General features: G+C 30.2%; 4 protein-coding genes across 11 annotated transcripts in view; 2 read left to right on the plus strand and 2 right to left on the minus strand.

Moving 5' to 3' along the window:
• Window positions 1-210: 210 nt before the first annotated feature.
• Window positions 211-3,066, plus strand: PGS1 (Phosphatidylglycerophosphate synthase 1). The gene is made up of 8 exons (XM_035871478.2): window positions 211-510; window positions 823-1,021; window positions 1,105-1,227; window positions 1,303-1,580; window positions 1,650-1,924; window positions 1,993-2,229; window positions 2,324-2,533; window positions 2,601-3,066. Exons 1-8 carry the CDS (start codon window positions 467-469, stop codon window positions 2,801-2,803), a joined length of 1,569 nt encoding a protein of 522 aa, XP_035727371.1. The 5' UTR covers window positions 211-466; the 3' UTR covers window positions 2,804-3,066.
• Window positions 3,067-3,247: 181 nt separating this feature from the next.
• eIF3b (eukaryotic translation initiation factor 3 subunit B) lies at window positions 3,248-6,796 on the minus strand. Its single transcript, XM_035871477.2, has 11 exons — window positions 6,582-6,796; window positions 6,132-6,327; window positions 5,731-6,043; window positions 5,297-5,653; window positions 5,050-5,192; window positions 4,823-4,958; window positions 4,536-4,731; window positions 4,269-4,449; window positions 3,951-4,191; window positions 3,753-3,861; window positions 3,248-3,668 (listed from the first exon to the last, which is right to left on the minus strand). The coding sequence occupies exons 1-11, from the start codon at window positions 6,715-6,717 to the stop codon at window positions 3,568-3,570; spliced, it is 2,109 nt and encodes a 702-aa protein (XP_035727370.1). The 5' UTR covers window positions 6,718-6,796; the 3' UTR covers window positions 3,248-3,567.
• A 573-nt stretch (window positions 6,797-7,369) lies between these two features.
• On the plus strand, window positions 7,370-8,171 carry LOC118443855 (dynein light chain Tctex-type 5-like). Its single transcript, XM_035871442.2, has 4 exons — window positions 7,370-7,379; window positions 7,468-7,562; window positions 7,670-7,863; window positions 7,972-8,171. Exons 1-4 carry the CDS (start codon window positions 7,370-7,372, stop codon window positions 8,135-8,137), a joined length of 465 nt encoding a protein of 154 aa, XP_035727335.2. The 3' UTR covers window positions 8,138-8,171.
• A 6,629-nt stretch (window positions 8,172-14,800) lies between these two features.
• Window positions 14,801-17,542, minus strand: part of rho-5 (rhomboid-5) — a 243,629-nt gene continuing 240,887 nt past the window's right edge. For 6 of the 8 annotated variants that reach the window (XM_085659065.1, XM_085658969.1, XM_085659119.1 and 3 more), the window contains exons 13-18: window positions 17,257-17,495; window positions 17,110-17,134; window positions 16,602-16,792; window positions 16,212-16,508; window positions 15,983-16,136; window positions 14,801-15,895 (exon numbers count right to left, since the gene is read on the minus strand). In XM_085659065.1, coding sequence (XP_085515191.1) covers window positions 15,464-15,895; window positions 15,983-16,136; window positions 16,212-16,508; window positions 16,602-16,792; window positions 17,110-17,134; window positions 17,257-17,495 — 1,338 coding nt within the window. In that variant the 3' untranslated portion in view covers window positions 14,801-15,463. The remainder of the gene's footprint in view (window positions 15,896-15,982; window positions 16,137-16,211; window positions 16,509-16,601; window positions 16,793-17,109; window positions 17,135-17,256; window positions 17,496-17,542) is intronic. The other 2 variants (XM_085659159.1, XM_035871354.2) reach the window with 1 other exon arrangement.

A 17,542-nucleotide genomic window follows, 5' to 3' on the forward strand; every position in this document is an offset into this window, starting at 1 on the left:
TTCTCTCAATCAATATATATATGTTTGTAGCTTTAAATATGACTTTTTGTATACGAATAAAATTTTCAGTATTTTTAATATTCAAAATATTGATTTTTTAAATATTATCAAATTCTGACTTTTCTATCTTTCTTCATATTTAATTTTTATCACATTGTACATAGAATTAAAAATTGTATGATTGAATAAATATTATTAAGTGTAATGTTTTTAATATTGCATAAGTATAAATAGAAAATTTTAATGTGTTATAGTCATTTTGATTTTATTTATATTAAAAAAATTATATACAGTACGGTTTTCGCGAAATCATATAATTTTATATTTCTGACGACACTTTCGTGACTAATATAATTTTTGAAGTTCTACGTATATATTGGATGTGTCTTACAAGCTCCTTTGACATAGCACTGCTTTACAAATTAAACCAAGGATTTCATTTGTAGAAATATTATAAATTTTACTCATGCACATTTCCAACTCGCAGTTTTGGAAGCGAATTTTGAAACGGTAATTCTATATAACGATTACAATATAATTTCTCTAATGTAAAAAGAAATAATATATCCCGTTAACCTCAAATCTTTTTTTGACATTTTATAAAATCTAATTGTGTACTTAATTTAATGTCTTTTATGATCTTTCATTTTATTATAATACATTAAACTATTTTCATTGCTATTTGATGTTTCTATATATACAATTAAGTATTATATAAATAATGATCATATACATGAAGTGTATATAATTACAATTCCCTCCAAAATATGTTCTTTCCTTTTTTTTTCTTTTTTAATTAATATATTTGTAATAAAATTCTAGGTGTAATGGATTGAAACTAGTAAATCTTCAAACATATTTAAAACCGTATAGAATAAATTTATTTATCGCAAGAAACAGAACACAAATCACAATTTTACAGGAAGATAAACTTTTAGAAGTAGAAATGTTACATCCCAAAATGGACAATCTATGCTGGTTACACAAAGTTGCACCAGGATTTCCTATAAATGGTTCAAAGGTAAAATTAATGATAATATATATATATATATATATATATTTGGATTGATTAATTTTATCTTGTATATTGGTGTTATATTACAGATTACAATAATTCATGAACCTGTTCATTTTTATGGTACACTATTGGAAATGTGTAAATTTGCTAAAAGGAGAATCACATTTGCGTCCTTATATTTGGGAACTGGAAAATTAGAATCTGAATTGGTAAACAACAGAATCATTTACTACTTATATTATATAATCTTATAAACAAAGTATAAAATTTATAATTGTTTATAGGTACAAACAATAGAGCATGCTATTCTTTCAAGTAATGGAAATATTAAAGCTAGATTTCTATTAGATTACATGAGAGGTTCTAGAGGTGTACAAAATTCACGTAAAATGTTAGAACCATTACTCAAAGGAAAATATGCTCATTGCTCTGAAGTTTTTCTCTATCATACACCTAAACTTCGTGGACTTCTAAAGGTTATTATGCCTGATCGTTTTAACGAAGTTATAGGTTTACAACATATGAAATTGTATATGATAGATGATACTTTGATAATTAGTGGGTATGTACGTATGTGCATAAGTAATCGTTTTATAGTAAGATAATATTAATGGATTTTATATTTTTATAGTGCAAATTTAAGTAATGATTATTTCACGAATCGGCAGGACCGATATTTTATAATAGAGGATGCTAAGGAACTCTGTGATTTCTATGATGATTTAGTCAAAAGAGTGGGAGAATTTAGTTTTGTTTTGCAATCAGACGGTAGTACAAAGTTGAACTCTACATTAAGTTCTCATCCATGCGAAGGACCAAAGCAAGAATTTTCTGAGGAAGCTGCACACAGAATAAAAACGCTTTTTCAAAATGAAATACAAAAACGTATTGAGCTTAACAAACAAAGTAATTAATTTTTATATTTAAGAATTTGATAGCTCTATATACAAATTAATAGTTATTTTATTTGTTAGAAGAAGCTTTAGATGCAGATACTTGGATATTTCCATTAGTACAAATGGGCCAACTTAATATATTACACGATAGTGAAGTAACATTGAAGTTGTTGCAATCAGCTTCATTGGGAGCGAGACTTAAATTAGCAACTGGATATTTTAATTTAACTTCAGATTATATCAGTGCAGTACTTAAACATTGTCAAGCTACATGTGATCTTCTAACAGCACATCCTACTGCTAATGGATTTTTTAGTATGTTTTTTAGTATGCACGCTAAATTTATATACAAAATTTTTTCATTCAAATAATAATATAGATTTAGTATAATAATAATCTTAACCCGTAGGTGCAAAAGGTATAGCAAGTAGTATTCCAGCAGCATACACAAAGATAGAAGAATCATTTTATAAAACTTGTGAAAGATTAGGTCAACAAGAAAGAGTAACATTATGGGAATTTATTAAACCAGGATGGACATATCATGCTAAAGGACTTTGGTACTATTTACCAGGTCAACAAAGACCTTGTCTGACTCTTGTTGGATCACCTAATTTTGGTATGTCATAATAAAATTAAAGAAAAATGCAATAGGTAATAATATTTTATGGCCTGTAATATATTAGGTTATAGATCAGTGAATAGAGATTTGGAAACACAAATTGCAATCGTGACTAAAAATGAAAAATTACAAATGGCCTTGCAAGAAGAACAGGAACGTTTGTTTATGTACGCTAAACTAGTTACAAAAAGAACATTTTCTCAAGAAGACCGAATACCCCCAGCTTGGATACGTACAACAATTGTGTTATTTCGATATTTTTTTTAGTACAATACCAACGTCTTCGATGGTTTCATTCAATGACCGATACCTCAAAACTTATTTAATTATTATAAACTTTACATTATATTAATATATACAAATGGAGTATTATTGATGAACGATAGCTTAAGTTAATAAGGATTATTATCTATATAGCTTGGTTCAAATATTCACGTAAGCACACGTATCATAAGACTGTAAATAAAAAAAAAATTCTGTAACACATAGAGTACATAGTGTATATTACGGTACATATTTCATTAATACAGACAAACCTATCAGACACAAATAAATTATGTTATAATGTAAGTATTATATCTTCTCTAATTCATTTATTACATATATCATGTAAAAATTGTCGATTTTTTTTTAATAAGAAATATTTTACTTTTACAAATGATAAATTATCATGGGCATAGGTTAAATAAATAAAAAAAATTCTCTGATGTGTACAAATTGATAGAATAATTATTTCCTTGTCTACATGCTATTCTGTATGGGATGTGGTAATATTTTATGTTACTATGGTTCCGACGTTTTATGCGGATTATTGGAATTACAGAATTCATTCCAATTACAATACAGAAAGAATATGATAGGAATTGTCCATAACCGTATAGGACAGTCATTTTTAATTATAGAGTCACAATCAATATGACTCTATTATAGTAACCACGGTGACACTGCACAATTAGTTGATTCAACTGACTTTGCTTCAGAGATTTCCAAGACCAGCAAGCAGAAGAAAAATTTGATGGCTTTATTATTATTTATTTATCATCAATGATGAACGTTTCTTCTTTTACGAAAAATTCTACAACTTCTTCTTCTACGTTCTTAGAATCAGAATCTAATTCATCTGTATCGATATCTAAAAAATATACGGAAGAGTATATTACAATGCTAGATTTAAGAGTTATTAATTTTTAATAACATTTGTGATAATTTTACTCACTGTTACGTAATTCAAGGCGACGTTTCTTTTGATTATTATATTCGTCTATTCTCTTTGTGCGATATTCTTCAAAGGCTTTCATTGCTGCACATCGTTTCTCAATAAGTTCCTATATGATAAAATATAGTTATTAAAATAATGATACATAAAAATACATATATATTTGATATAATTAATACATTTTAAAAGTTCACGTACTTTGGAAGCACGTGTTAATCTCATACGATCTTTGCTTTCAAATTGAGCGGAATACTTCTTCAAATTCTTTTTAATTTCTTTAATTTGTTCAGCGGTAAGAAGAGTCGGTGGTCTAGGACGCCATAATAACTGATTGAATGCATTTAAGTTAACTCTTTTCAAAATACGACCTTGGAATGTCCATATCCAATAACCATTATCAACAGTAGTTTTCCAGCTAGAGACAGCTGTTACAACATATCTAAATGGCAGGAAAATATTAATTATAAAATATGATATTAGAAGAGGGAAAAAAAAAGAAAATAAAATTTAACAAACCTTCCAGTTGGATCCCATTCGACGTCTGAAGTTTGATAATGATCAGTTGAATTCATAATAGTAAAATCATTAGTGTCAATAAATTCAAGAGCACCAGCCATTGTTGTTAGACCAGCCAATACAACAAATTGACCAGATGGTGACCAGAATAAATGGTTACATGCCTTTTTTTCCAATTTTTCTGTTAAGTGAATTTAAGGTTTAAAAATAATTTTTTCAAATAGAAGAAGAAAATAAGATTTAATAAATAAATTTACAAAAACTTACTAAGAAGAGCAGGTTGATGACCACATCTGACTTCATAGAAGCTTACATTTACACTTGGAATTTCTCCATGAATTATAGCAAATTTATTGCCAATTGGTTCCCACGCGAAAGCATGGATTGGTTCTTTTATTTCTACACTGTCAACAGGGATCTGTTTCTCTCTCATATGAAAGATTTCAAAATTATATGACATTCCCTATAATTAAAAATATCATATTAAAAAATTATTCATTTTTTAATAATTCATTTAAATGTATGTACATTTTCAAATGTTTTATCGATCTTACTGTATATTTTTGTTCTGTTTTTTCTTTACGTTTAGCGAAACGATCTACTTTTACACACAAGTAATCTCCAGATTTCTGCCAATATATCTTACAATCAGCAACATTGAACAAGTTCTTATTTCGTATCTCGTTACGACTATAACGATATATCAATTATTAGTTTGTATACAAGAAAAAAATTGTGCCTTTGAGGAAAAAAAAAAAAATACAAATAAGAAATTATTTACTTTGGAATTTCCAGCAGAGTGACTCTTGCAGGAACATCTTTATCTTCTGGCACCCAATAAGCTAGAACATTATCTGTAGGAGACCAACTGAAGTCTCTAATACCGGGTATTTTAATACTTTTCTTATCCAGTAGTCTGAATGACTATAAAATAAATATAAATTCGTTCATTTTAATTTTACAACTATTCCTATATGAACTTATATATGTGTACAGCCACATACATATATTATATAGGAAAAACTTACTGGTGTTTCATAAACACTTAAAACATCTATACCCATCCAAGCTAAATACTGATCATCATGGGACCAACGGAATATAGGCCACACTGAAGATCCTTCTGGATAGAAAGAACGCTTCTCTTGACCAGATAGAATATCCCAAACAGCCAAACGTTTTTGATCTGAGCCTAGGTCAGTTCGTGGTGTATATGTTACAAGATAACGTTCACAAGGTGAAAAATCAATACATTCAACGCCTCTTTGACTGAATTTCACTTGTTGGACAAATTGAGGGCCACCCCACAGTGCAACACCTAATTTATGAAAGGTTGCCAAGTATGTACCCAAAGGTGACCATTTAACATATGTCTCTGTCCAACGCTGTTAGTAAAATATATTTATAAATTTCATTGTTGATGATTTCTTAATCATTAGATATTATTTGTAATTAAACTTACAGGACGATCTTCCAACAATGTAGGTTCAGGAGCAGAATTTTGCCAAATTTGAACAGATACAGCTGGACCATTTCCATACAGTACACAAAACTGATCATATGCATCTGGTTCTAATAAATAATAATGCAAATCGCTAGCTGCTTTGAATGGTTGAGGTTTCGGCGGTTCCCAATCAGTAGGAATTTCTTCGTATTTTTTGAAGTCGGTAAACAGATTTACTTTCAAAGTATGTTGCTTATCAATCTTATGATTATTTGCAGACTTGGCAGCTGCCAATGCATTCATTGGACTACTATATTCCAAGAAGATATACCTATTTTACAGTAGTAAAAAAGATGAAAAGTTAAAATTATTATTCTTATAATGGATCTTAATTCATAGACAGATACAATATAACTAACCCTTTGGTATATCCATTTTCATTTTTGGGATAATATTGATTAACTATTGTACCAAATTTTCCAAGGACCTTACTGATGAACGATTGCAATTTTTCTAATCTTTCTGGCTCCACCTGAGGTACACCGTCGATGACGACAACAGATTCAACTCCATCCGTCTCCGAGGGTTTTTGTTTTAAAATGTCACCGAGTAATTCTGATATAAAAATGTAAACAAAGAAAGATTAGAAATAATATAAAATGTTTTAAAAGCATGCAATTATTACATAAAGAAAAGTTGTGTAAATTCACTTTTTTTTCCTCTCTCTCTTTATTTATATATAGAGAAATCGAAGTTTGATTTTTGGAGGTTATGTCGCATGTGCCACATTTCCAAATTGTACGCGACCATGCCTTCTTTCGACTTAGGGTAACAATTGTTGAATGTCATTTCAAATAAAACGTGCCTACCTTCGTCGGTAATATCATCAACAAAACCCTCTGGATCACTGAAGTTTGGTTCTTCATCGTCATTCAAAATATCATCATTATTTTTGACAGTATCTTCATTTTGAGGCGTTTTATCAACTAACGTTTTCTTCGCCATCTTAGAAACCTCTTTTGGTGTACCGGGTTAAAGTGGCAGCGAGCCACGATTACAACGCCTGTACAGCGAAACGTTCGAAAAAGAATACTGTGCTGCCAACTGTTACACTCGTCTTTCATTTGTACCTCCATTTTACTTACGAGTCAGGTTAACGTTTATTGGTTGTGTTTATTTTATCACTAGAACATCCTTCAATCAGCGATGAGTTTAAAATTTTATAAATTTATAAATTCAAATTATAATCATGCAATATCTTATTCAATAATAGATGCAGTAATATTCATTAATTATTTAAATCAATTATTCGTGTTAATTCAACAATTTAAATTATCATATAATAGAATAGAATTGTCGTCAAAAATATTTCCCCCACTTGAAAAATTACTACGAAATTTTATTTGACTTCATTTTATCGTTAATGATAATAGAACAAGTACAAGGTATACGAGTTACGTTACTTTTATATTTATATTATCAAAGTCATTGATACGCGCTAAATTCAAAATGCTTCATAAAAAATATGTCGTAGAACTTGTTCAATTATATATTCTTTTTATGTAATTGTCAGATGTTATTTCTTTTTACATGAATATATTTTTATATCTTTCATTAATTTATATAGTGGATATTTATATACATAAATGTTATAATTATGTCTGGTGGTTAGTAAAATATACATTTTATCGTTAATATTCATTTTGCAATAACATTTAAGAAAATGTTTGGTTATATCCCGATGAAATTCTTTAGTTATACGTCGAAATAAAACCTCTATGACGCGATTGTTATCCCATGGCTTTTTAAGAACTAGCATGATATTTAGAACATTGAAAGGGGGTTTAAAGGTACGAATATATATTTCCAAACAATTCGTTTACTTTACTAATGGATTCTGTTCAAATGTGAATTCGACTTTAATCAAATCAGTATAATCCTTATTTCAATTTTTTAGATACCAAAATATCAAAATACATACCGATTAGAATCTTTCGTTCCATTAAAAATAGAAGTGGTCGATAAAATATTGAAGGACGTAATGTCTTCCTCCTTGCAAGATATGAGATATAATCCTATCGTATGTCTTCAGATTTGTAAGGATATGTCAGCGAAAGTGCGCGATAAAATATTTAAAAAATCCTACGATCGGTATTATCGTCAAATTATATTTTCACATTTTCCCCAGAGTTATCTTAAATAATCATATTACATTTATATGATTTTCATGAATTTGCTCGTACGATTTTTCTATTTTAGTTATAAATATTCAGTGGTCATGACGATAATACAAAAACTCGGACAACATGTGGAAATCAATATGGCGTGTTTATGGGATTTAGAAAGAGACAATTATTCTACGTACGTTTTAGAAACTACCGAATTTATTGCTCTCGGTTTGGTAATTGTCACTTATTACGAATAAACCGAGTAAAGGATGCGATCGTTTTATCTTTTTACTTTGATCTATGAAGATGAATCCTTCGTATTATTTCGTTTTGTTTCTATCGACGACTTTGAAAAAATGTCCTTGGAACATTCTTAAAAATCATTTGAAAAAAAGCAAGATTTTTCGGTAAAAAAGAACAAAAAAAGTCGATCTCATATTTTGTTACGTAATGGTTTCGCGATATACAATTATTCTCGATTATTGTTTTACTCCCTTTATTCCCATAAAAAATATTCAGCTTATAAACTGATAATGATACCGCGTTAAGATACGCGCTATTATACACACACACATATATATATATATATATATATTATATATTATTATATATATATATGCAGCATTGTTTTTATATATGTATATGATACAATAAACGTTAATTTTTACTTTTCTTTTATTATTATTATTATTATTTTTTTCTTTTCTTTTCTTTTCTTTAAGTTTAAGCGACGTTTTTCAAAAAAGAGCATTCCTATTCTACGCTACCCACCTGCACAGATAAAGAGAATCTATTTATATTTAACATATATATTTCTTTTCCTTCTCATTTATATTTTCGTATCACGGAACTATACATGCAAACGTTCGTTTTCTTTTCTTCTCTTTTCTCTTCTTTTTTTTTTCTTCATGTTTTCTCTTGCTTTGAATTTTTTTTTAGTCATTTTTGTACAGAGACACGAGCATAAAAGTATGTACGGTATCGAAACAATATTCTTTTCTTTCTTTTTTTTTTTTGTTTATGGATTAGAAAAACTAATGTAAATGAGAGAGATCAAAATATAGAATTGAACGAATTGAAAAATCATGTATCAGAACGTGACGCTATTCCATACGAGTTATGAATTTCACGTTTTCTTTATTGTTATTAAATTAATATGTTATTCAGGATATTAATATAGGTCTGTATGAGAGTGTTTACGTATATATATATATAATATATATACATAATATGTATATACATATATATATATATATATATAAAATATTATTATATGCATATATATGTATACACATATATGTAATAATATATATATATATATATATATATATATATAACATATATACACATATAAATATATATATATATATATGTATATATATAATAGCGACAAGAGTACACAATGTATCATTATGATTAGTAATAATAAATTTGCAATTGAAGACTTTATCGATTACTAGTGAAAAATATTAGTTAATTTGATATTAATGATAATAATAAATAAGTGAATAATGATGAATAATGATGAAAATAATAATGATGCAAAAATAATAATGTGATCGATATTAATGATGATAACAACAATAATAATAATCGTTCATGATACAGTCGCATATTCGTAATTTTGTAGTCCATCATCGTCAATTGTTTACATCGTTCATTATAGATACAGGGATACAGAAAAATAATACCGCGCGGCTGTGGTGGAATGTTCCTAAACTATACATACATATATATATATATATATACATAAATATATTTATATATAAATATATATATATATAAATATATATATATATATAAATATATATATACATACATACATATATATAAATATATATATACATACATACATACATACATACATATATATATAAACATATATATATATAAACATATATATATATAAACATATATATACATACATATATATATATATATATATAAATATATATATGTATATTTATATATATAAAAGGGGATCGAGAAGACTATCGTTAGTAATTCATTAAATTTTACACACATTGTCGGTTTAATTCGCTCTTTTTCCGTTTGGAAAATTTATGGCAATCTTTACGACGACGTACGCGGGATCGAATAAAAGAAAAAAAAAAAAAAAGAAAAAACAAAAAAAAAAGTTGATCTATCGATCAGTCAATTTTATTTTTTTTTTCTTTTCTCTATTCTTTCTTCGTAGGAACGACGGCCGCATACATCGTCTCGTCTTAGGTTTTGTGCATGTACGATGGTAGCTTCATGCTTTTGTTTTTTCTTTTTCTTTTTTTTTTGTTTTTGGTTGCATTAGTAGATACTTTTTCCTTTTTTATTTCTTTTTTTTTTTTTTATTTTTTTTTTTCTTTAAATAACATTAGAGTTTAATTGTACCTTTACTTACGATCCTACCTGGCCGAGAGCTCGTCTACGATTGTTAATAATAAATGCGACAAAATGAATTTTACACGCGCCACGAGCCTCGCTAGTTTTTTTTTTATCCTTGGTCCATTTTCGACGCATACGTTTATTTACATGGGCTTTTTTCTCTTTCTTTTCTCTCTCTCCCTCTCTCTCTCTCTCTCCCTCTTTCTCTCTATCTTTCTCTTTCTTTTTTTTTTTTTTAATTAATTTTTCTTCGCAAACGGAATCAAGAGCAAATCACCGACGAGTGTCCGAGATGTCGTCGTATTTATCTCATTCGTACACGACTTCCTTTCGTTCCCTTTATTTTTTCATCATCTTTTTTTCTCTTCTTTATTTCCTCTTTTTTTCTCTTTCCCTTCTTTCTCTCTCTCTCTCTCTCTCTCTCTCTCTCTCTCTCTCTCTCTCTTTCTCTCTCACTCTCTCTCTTTCTTTCTTAATTGAATAAAACACGTTTATTTCAATTTTTCGACATAATTTTTGTTCCTAGGCAATAAATGGAAAAGAACGTTGACCATCGATCTATATTTTCATACAAAATAAAATCGCTCTTACTTATATTAAGAAAAAAGAGAGGAAAAAAGGAAGAAAAAAGAGAAAAAGAAAAAAAGAAAAAGATAGAGTTCGACGGTCGAAATCAAATGAATAAATTTTGTTGTTGTTGTTGTTGTTGTTTTTTTTGTTTTCTTTCGTATCCTTTTTTTCAAATTCAAACGCATCGATGACGCAATCCCTATTGAATGAAGTCGAAATAAAATTATACACACATTCCGTATATTTCTCGTAAACTCAGTGACAATGTGTCGACCGTTGTTGCAATTATTACATACATACATACGAAATACACTTTGGTTTTGTTTGTTTTGTTTTGTTTTATTATTATTATTATTATTATTATTATTATTATTATTATTATTATTTTTATTATTACTATTATTATTATTATTATTATTATTATTAATATTATTTATTATTATTATTATTATTATTACTATTATTATTATTATTATTATTATTATTATTATTATTATTATTATTATTATTATTATTATTATTATTATTATTATTATTATTATTATTATTATTATTATTATTATTATTATTATTATTATTATTATTATTATTATTATTATTATTATTATTATTATTATTATTATTTGCTCCTTCATTCTTCCTTCCTTCCTTTTTTTTTTTCTTACTTTTTCTCTTCCTTTCTTTCTTTTTTCTCATTTTTTTTTTTTTTGGTTAATTATTTTGTTTAATCCTTAGTCTCTCGAGGGAGGCACTTTGAACGTAGCTATCTCCCCTTCGCCCCCGCGGCGAAAGACGACATTCCACCTCGCCGTGAACGGTATGGAAATATCGAAGGTTCTCAATTTTATTTTTCTCATTCACTGTTGTGTGTAATGTTTTTTCTTAACATGTGTGTGTGTGTGTTTTTTTTTTCTGTGTGTGAGCACGCGCGCGCGCGTGCATATATGCGCGTATGTACGTTTTTACGTGTATTGTACGTGTATATTATTGTGTGGTGGCATTTTTTCCGTTTGTTATTTTTTTTTTTTTTTTTTTTTTTTCTTTTACGCATGCTATTATATGTATATGACACATTTACAATAATAACAATATGTTACTCGTCGACAATCGCCACGGTACACCTGGGCTTCCGTTAATCGGCATACGTTTTCTTATTTCTTCATCGTGTATTTATATTCATATTCATATTTATATATATATAAATATATAATATATTATATATGTATATATATATATATATATTTATTTATATATGTATAATCCGAAAAGTTTCATGTGTGTTATCGATACTCATTGTATTTATGGCTTCATACGTAGCTTAGCTTCATTCACTTTTTGTTTTTATGTCCCTTATATATTCGTTTATCACAAAATTTCGAACGCATCATTAATATTGAACAATTCGCACTTCACACTTTTTTCTCTCTCTCTCTGTCTCTCTCTCTCTCTCTCTCTCTCTTTCTCGTTCTTTCACTCTCTCTCTCTCTCTCTCTCTCTCTCTCTCTCTCTCTCTCGCATTAAATTAGATTTCTTTTTTTCATATTTCTTTCTTGTATCCTTTATTACACGAGGATGTAATTACTCTGTTAAGTAATAATAACGATAATAATAATCACAATAATAATAATAATCAATAATAATAATAATCAATAATAATCATATAATCATAATGATCATTATCTTAATATTTGGACTGCAATAGGCAGTACTCTTCTTGCGCAATATAAGTTAAGTTAGCATACTATTGGATGTACGAGCGTGATGTAGGGGGGGGAGAGGGGGTAGATTGTTTCTTGTTATTGTTGTTAATCTTACGCTTCTACGCTAAGATACGAGAATTCGGTTTTGTGCCCAGCATTGTGTCAATCATACGTACATATGATTAAATTAATAGAAGGAAATATACGGATATTAATTATAGTCAGAAAGCATATATGAAAAAGTTATCTTATCGAGTAATTTAAATATATTATACTTGTTTATCAAGCTTTCTATTACATATATAATATTATGAAAAAAGGAATAATCTTAATTATTATTGGCTAAAACGTTAAAAGTATTTTGTATGATTTTGATTCAAAGTGGGAAAAAAAAGAAAAAAGAAATAAAAAAAAGAAAAAAAGAAAAAAGAAAAATATCGAACGCAATAGGAAGACAATAATTGTTGCTATTCCTCTTAGAATAATTTTCAAAAAGTAAATCAACAGAATGATTGACTTAGCTGTGGCAACGAAAGAATCAATCCTTAACTGAGCGTGCTATATCAGAGGAGGTCGCAAAACTTTATATACGCAGGTAGAAATATACGAGGGTGATTTCGACGAAACAATTATAAGATAACGTAATTGTGAACGTTGATAAAATTTGAAATGAAAAAAAAGAGAAAAGAAAAGAAAAACAAGAAGAAAGAAGAACGGAATGAAAAAAGAGAGGAAGCAAAGAAAAAGAAAAGAAAGACAAAAAAAAAAAAAAGAAAAATCAATTACGATTCTAATGAAAAAGATTTTAACGATTAAGGATTTATTACAAGACGATAATTCATTGATACGATGGAGATAAAAAATGATATTTATAAGTGATCTTTCGAAAAATATTTCATTCAATCACCCTCGTAAGTACGTTGCCGTATCATCCTTTCAACCTGCTTGCTTGATCATTTTCACATTGTGGCACATTTTATTTCCGTCTTCTGTTCTCGCTAGCTCTAGTTTGTTAAACGCAAACACGCCTTAAAACTCGTTAAGCTGTAGAGACGAATAAAATCGCGGATCTCGGATCAGCTGCTTATTTTGCCAGTTACATCTTACATACCCGTTATAATAAAATACACATTTACAATATTACGTTAACCATAGTCGATTCGACTTAAACGCTTCGCGTAAACACGCTTCCACTCGTTTCATTTTTTCACATTCTCTCACTCTCTCTCTCTCTCTCTCTCTCTCTCTCTCTTTTTCTCGTTCTCTCTATCTCTCTCTCTCTCTCTCACTCTCATTCATTCTCTCGCTCGCTCTCGCATGTTTAATTATATGTACAAGTTTCGAAAATTGATTAAGAGTTCTGATATCCCTCTCTCTCTCTTCGCGCCATTATAAAAAATTGTGTTTCGTTTCATCGTAGACTTAATTTTTAACACTTTCCTCCTTGTGTCGCGTGTCTCCCCTCCGACTCTTAAAATTAAGCTCATCCGACCTCAAAAGCTCTTCTCTCTAACAATTCATCTTATGTATCGGCGATTCCTCGAGCCCTCACGATGATGTGTTGCACTCTCGCTATCTATCGTGTACAACTATTTAAAAATATCTCCGTAGTCGATCGTGTGGTCCATCACAGATAGTTCCAGTGTGTCGGAGGTACATCATACGAGATACGGCTACGCCGTGCTGTGTGAGACGAAAAAAAGACGTGCACACTTTCAAAGATTCTCCCTATAATTATTATTTTCATTAATCGTCGCGTCCGTTAGAGCATTAGAACGTATTTAACAAGAGTTTTGTTTTATTTCTTTTTCTTTTCTTCACCTCCCCCCCGTTCTCTTTTCCACTCTTCTATTTTCTTCTCTTTTTTCCCCTTTCTCTCTCTCTCTCTCTCTCTCTTTTTCTCTCTCTTTCTCTCTCTCTCTCTCTCTCTCTCTCTCCTTTTTTTATTCTATTTACACTCACTTTCCTTCTTTTCCTTATTTGTTTTTTTGGTTTTTTTTTCTTTTTTAATTTTTTCTTTTAATATTAACACACACCAAAAGAGATGAACGCTCGTGTCTCAATGGATTCCCTCGGATCGGCAATTATCTCCTCGACGAATCCACAAAAAGATCGTGCTTATTATATTCGTGATATCTCGTCGAAAAAATAAGAAGAGAGAAAAAAAAAGAAAAAGAAAACGTTGGAACGTTAATATATAATAATGCGCAAATATATTATATTTACATTCCATCGAGGCTCATATCGTTCCAAAGATCGAGAATTTTAATATTTTTTTTTTTCTTTTTTTTTTTTTTTTTACTCGAGAAGGAGAAGAACGACGAGAGAGTACGCGATTATACTTGTTTAAGGCATTATGTCGGTTCTTCATCTCGAGAGATCTTATTAGTCGCCATTGTAATCATTCTTCGCTGTTTGCATTCCCCTTGGCAGTGGGCGAAGAATAATGGAAGAAAGTTCCGAAACAACATGGTGGATCCTTTCGATCGTCGTCGATCTTTCGCCATTCGTCGTCATCATTCATCATCGCCATTTTATCGGATCTCGAGACACTATGTTACGCTTCAACGTTACTTTCCTTTCCTTTCCTTTCCTTTTCTTTTCTTTTCATTTTTCTTTTTTTTTTTGTACAATTTAAGAAAAAAGAGACAACACCCGGCCTCGATCAATCCTTCAGGTATCGCAGGAAAAAGATCTTTCTAGATGACGATCGTACGTAGGATTCGAGAGGATTATAGCCAAAAAGGCTAAGAGAATCCGTTGGATCGAGAATTCTTGGCTTGTTGTTGTTATTGTTGTTGTTGTTGCTGTTGTTGTTTTTGTTTTTGTTGTTGTTGCTGTTGTTGTTGTTAATGTTGTTGTAGGATGAGAACGAGCGTAGGATCGGGGGCCGAACGGTACTTCGCGCTCGACTTTGAACCGCGGCCCCGTGTGTCATACGGGCTCTTCCCTCTTGATGTTGATATTTTGCGAGGCGCAAAAGTCACGCGTAAAGGGTATACAATTGAAGAGCTTGCAGACCTCGCACTCGTAGACGGGGACGTTGTAGAAGAGAGTAAGAAGGAGAACGAAGAGACCGACTATGAGCACGAGGCAAACCCAAATAAGAAAGATTTTACGACGTCTATCGTAGTGCCCGAAAGATATGAAAGGCATGAAGGCGTAAGCCGCAAGGAAGCCGAAGATAAAGCCAAAGAGGTGAGCATAGTTGTCGATCCATGGTAAAACACCGAGTATTAGGAGACCCAAAAGTATGCAGATTAACTTTGAAAGTGCTCGCCTTGGATGTTTCAGCATTGGCCAGCAATGCAGGACCTCGACGACTAGAGTAGCGAGCAATGCAAAATGTGCTCCAGCTGGACCAACCTGAACAATAAAAATCGATTATATATTCTCTTGTTATAGTTTTATTTTCTATTAAATTTAAATGTATGAGAAATTATTTTATATTACCTCTGCTCTGTAAGGAACGAATATCGCACTGGCCAGATTTCCAGCTAACGCGCCCACGAAGTAGATCAAAGCGATACGCAACGAGCCCGTTAGCTTCTCCAAGTCTCTCATCAAGAAATATTGAATCAGTAGAGTTATAGCCAGGTGTAGAATTCTAAAAGATGACACGTTTAAATCCATACGATCGGTTAGGCGTGAAGGGATTACAAAAAAAGGATCGCGATACTACCCAGCATGAAGGAAGGTCGTAGTGAATAATCTATAGAACTGATCTGGCCATTCAGGATGGAGGAATGGTATCATACCGCAAACGTCGTGGAGGCATTCGACTTGGGAGCACAAGGATGCTTCCTCGTGAAAATAACCACCGACAAAATCACAATACTCCTTCGTTGTTATTCGACACATTCCATGAATACCGATACAGCAGGGATGTCCTATCACCTCGCAAACCATGTGCTCCGCCATTTTATCTTTGTATCGACCGATCGGAAAATTTCCATTTCCTCTTTGATTCAAATTTTTACTATTGAATTGAAAAATTCATTGAATACCTTAACTCTTTTAATATTAAATATTTATGAGAAATTATTTGATTCGTGATCATTTTCATACTTACTTGTAGCGCTGACTGAATGGATTAGTTTTTCGACAGATGGGCCATTTAGTGATATCATCTGGCCATTCGTATGGGGCTATGCTAGCTGGAGCATCACAAAATTTTGGGTCCAAACCACAAACGGATCCACTTATTCGTCCACCAGGTCCACTGTCTCCAGGGCCCCATTTTTTCCAGGTCGATATCGTGTTCTATATATATATGTCTATGTATATATGTGTGTGAATATATATATATATGTGTGTATATATATATTTTTTATTTTTATATTTTATTAAATTACTATACTTATAGATTACTCCTCGTAAACACTTACAAAGAAAAAATTATGTATTTTGAAGATTGAATAATATTTACTTAATCATATTCAACTTTACATTAATATTGATAATAATCATAGAATTTTAAAAAGGGGCAATGAAAAAGATTAATAATAAAAAAAATTTGTTCGAATCTAAATATAAATTAACGTGAAATGAATGCATGCTTAATGGCCCATTAAATTTACCGTAATCGTTGATTTCAATCCTCGGACCAGTTGGTTTAGTAAAAAAAAAAAAAGTAGAATTTATATTATCGATATGATCTTTATAGGATAAAAGGGAATATGTATTTGAAATAATTAGATGATCGAGCATAAAATCAAATTGAACTCACTGAACAGTCGGCTTTACTCGATTGCACACAACCGGAATCATCGTTTCTTATACAGCAAGCGGTATCGCGTTCTCTTTCTCTCCAAATGTCGATCTCCTTCAAAATCTTAATATCTCGGCGCATACACGGAGCAAATTTTGCACCAAGGTGTATCAAATCGGCGGCTCTTGGTCCAAGCCAGAAATTTGCAGGCTCTTGATAATCGACTTCTTGTAACGACAAGCTCGTTACCAAAACCTACAAATCGATAATAAATATTAATTCATTTCATTTCATTTTCAATC

The sequence above is a fragment of the Vespa mandarinia genome, chromosome 1 (assembly GCF_050613455.1).
Source record: "Vespa mandarinia isolate Hongniang chromosome 1, ASM5061345v1, whole genome shotgun sequence".
Lineage (NCBI taxonomy): Eukaryota > Metazoa > Arthropoda > Insecta > Hymenoptera > Vespidae > Vespa > Vespa mandarinia.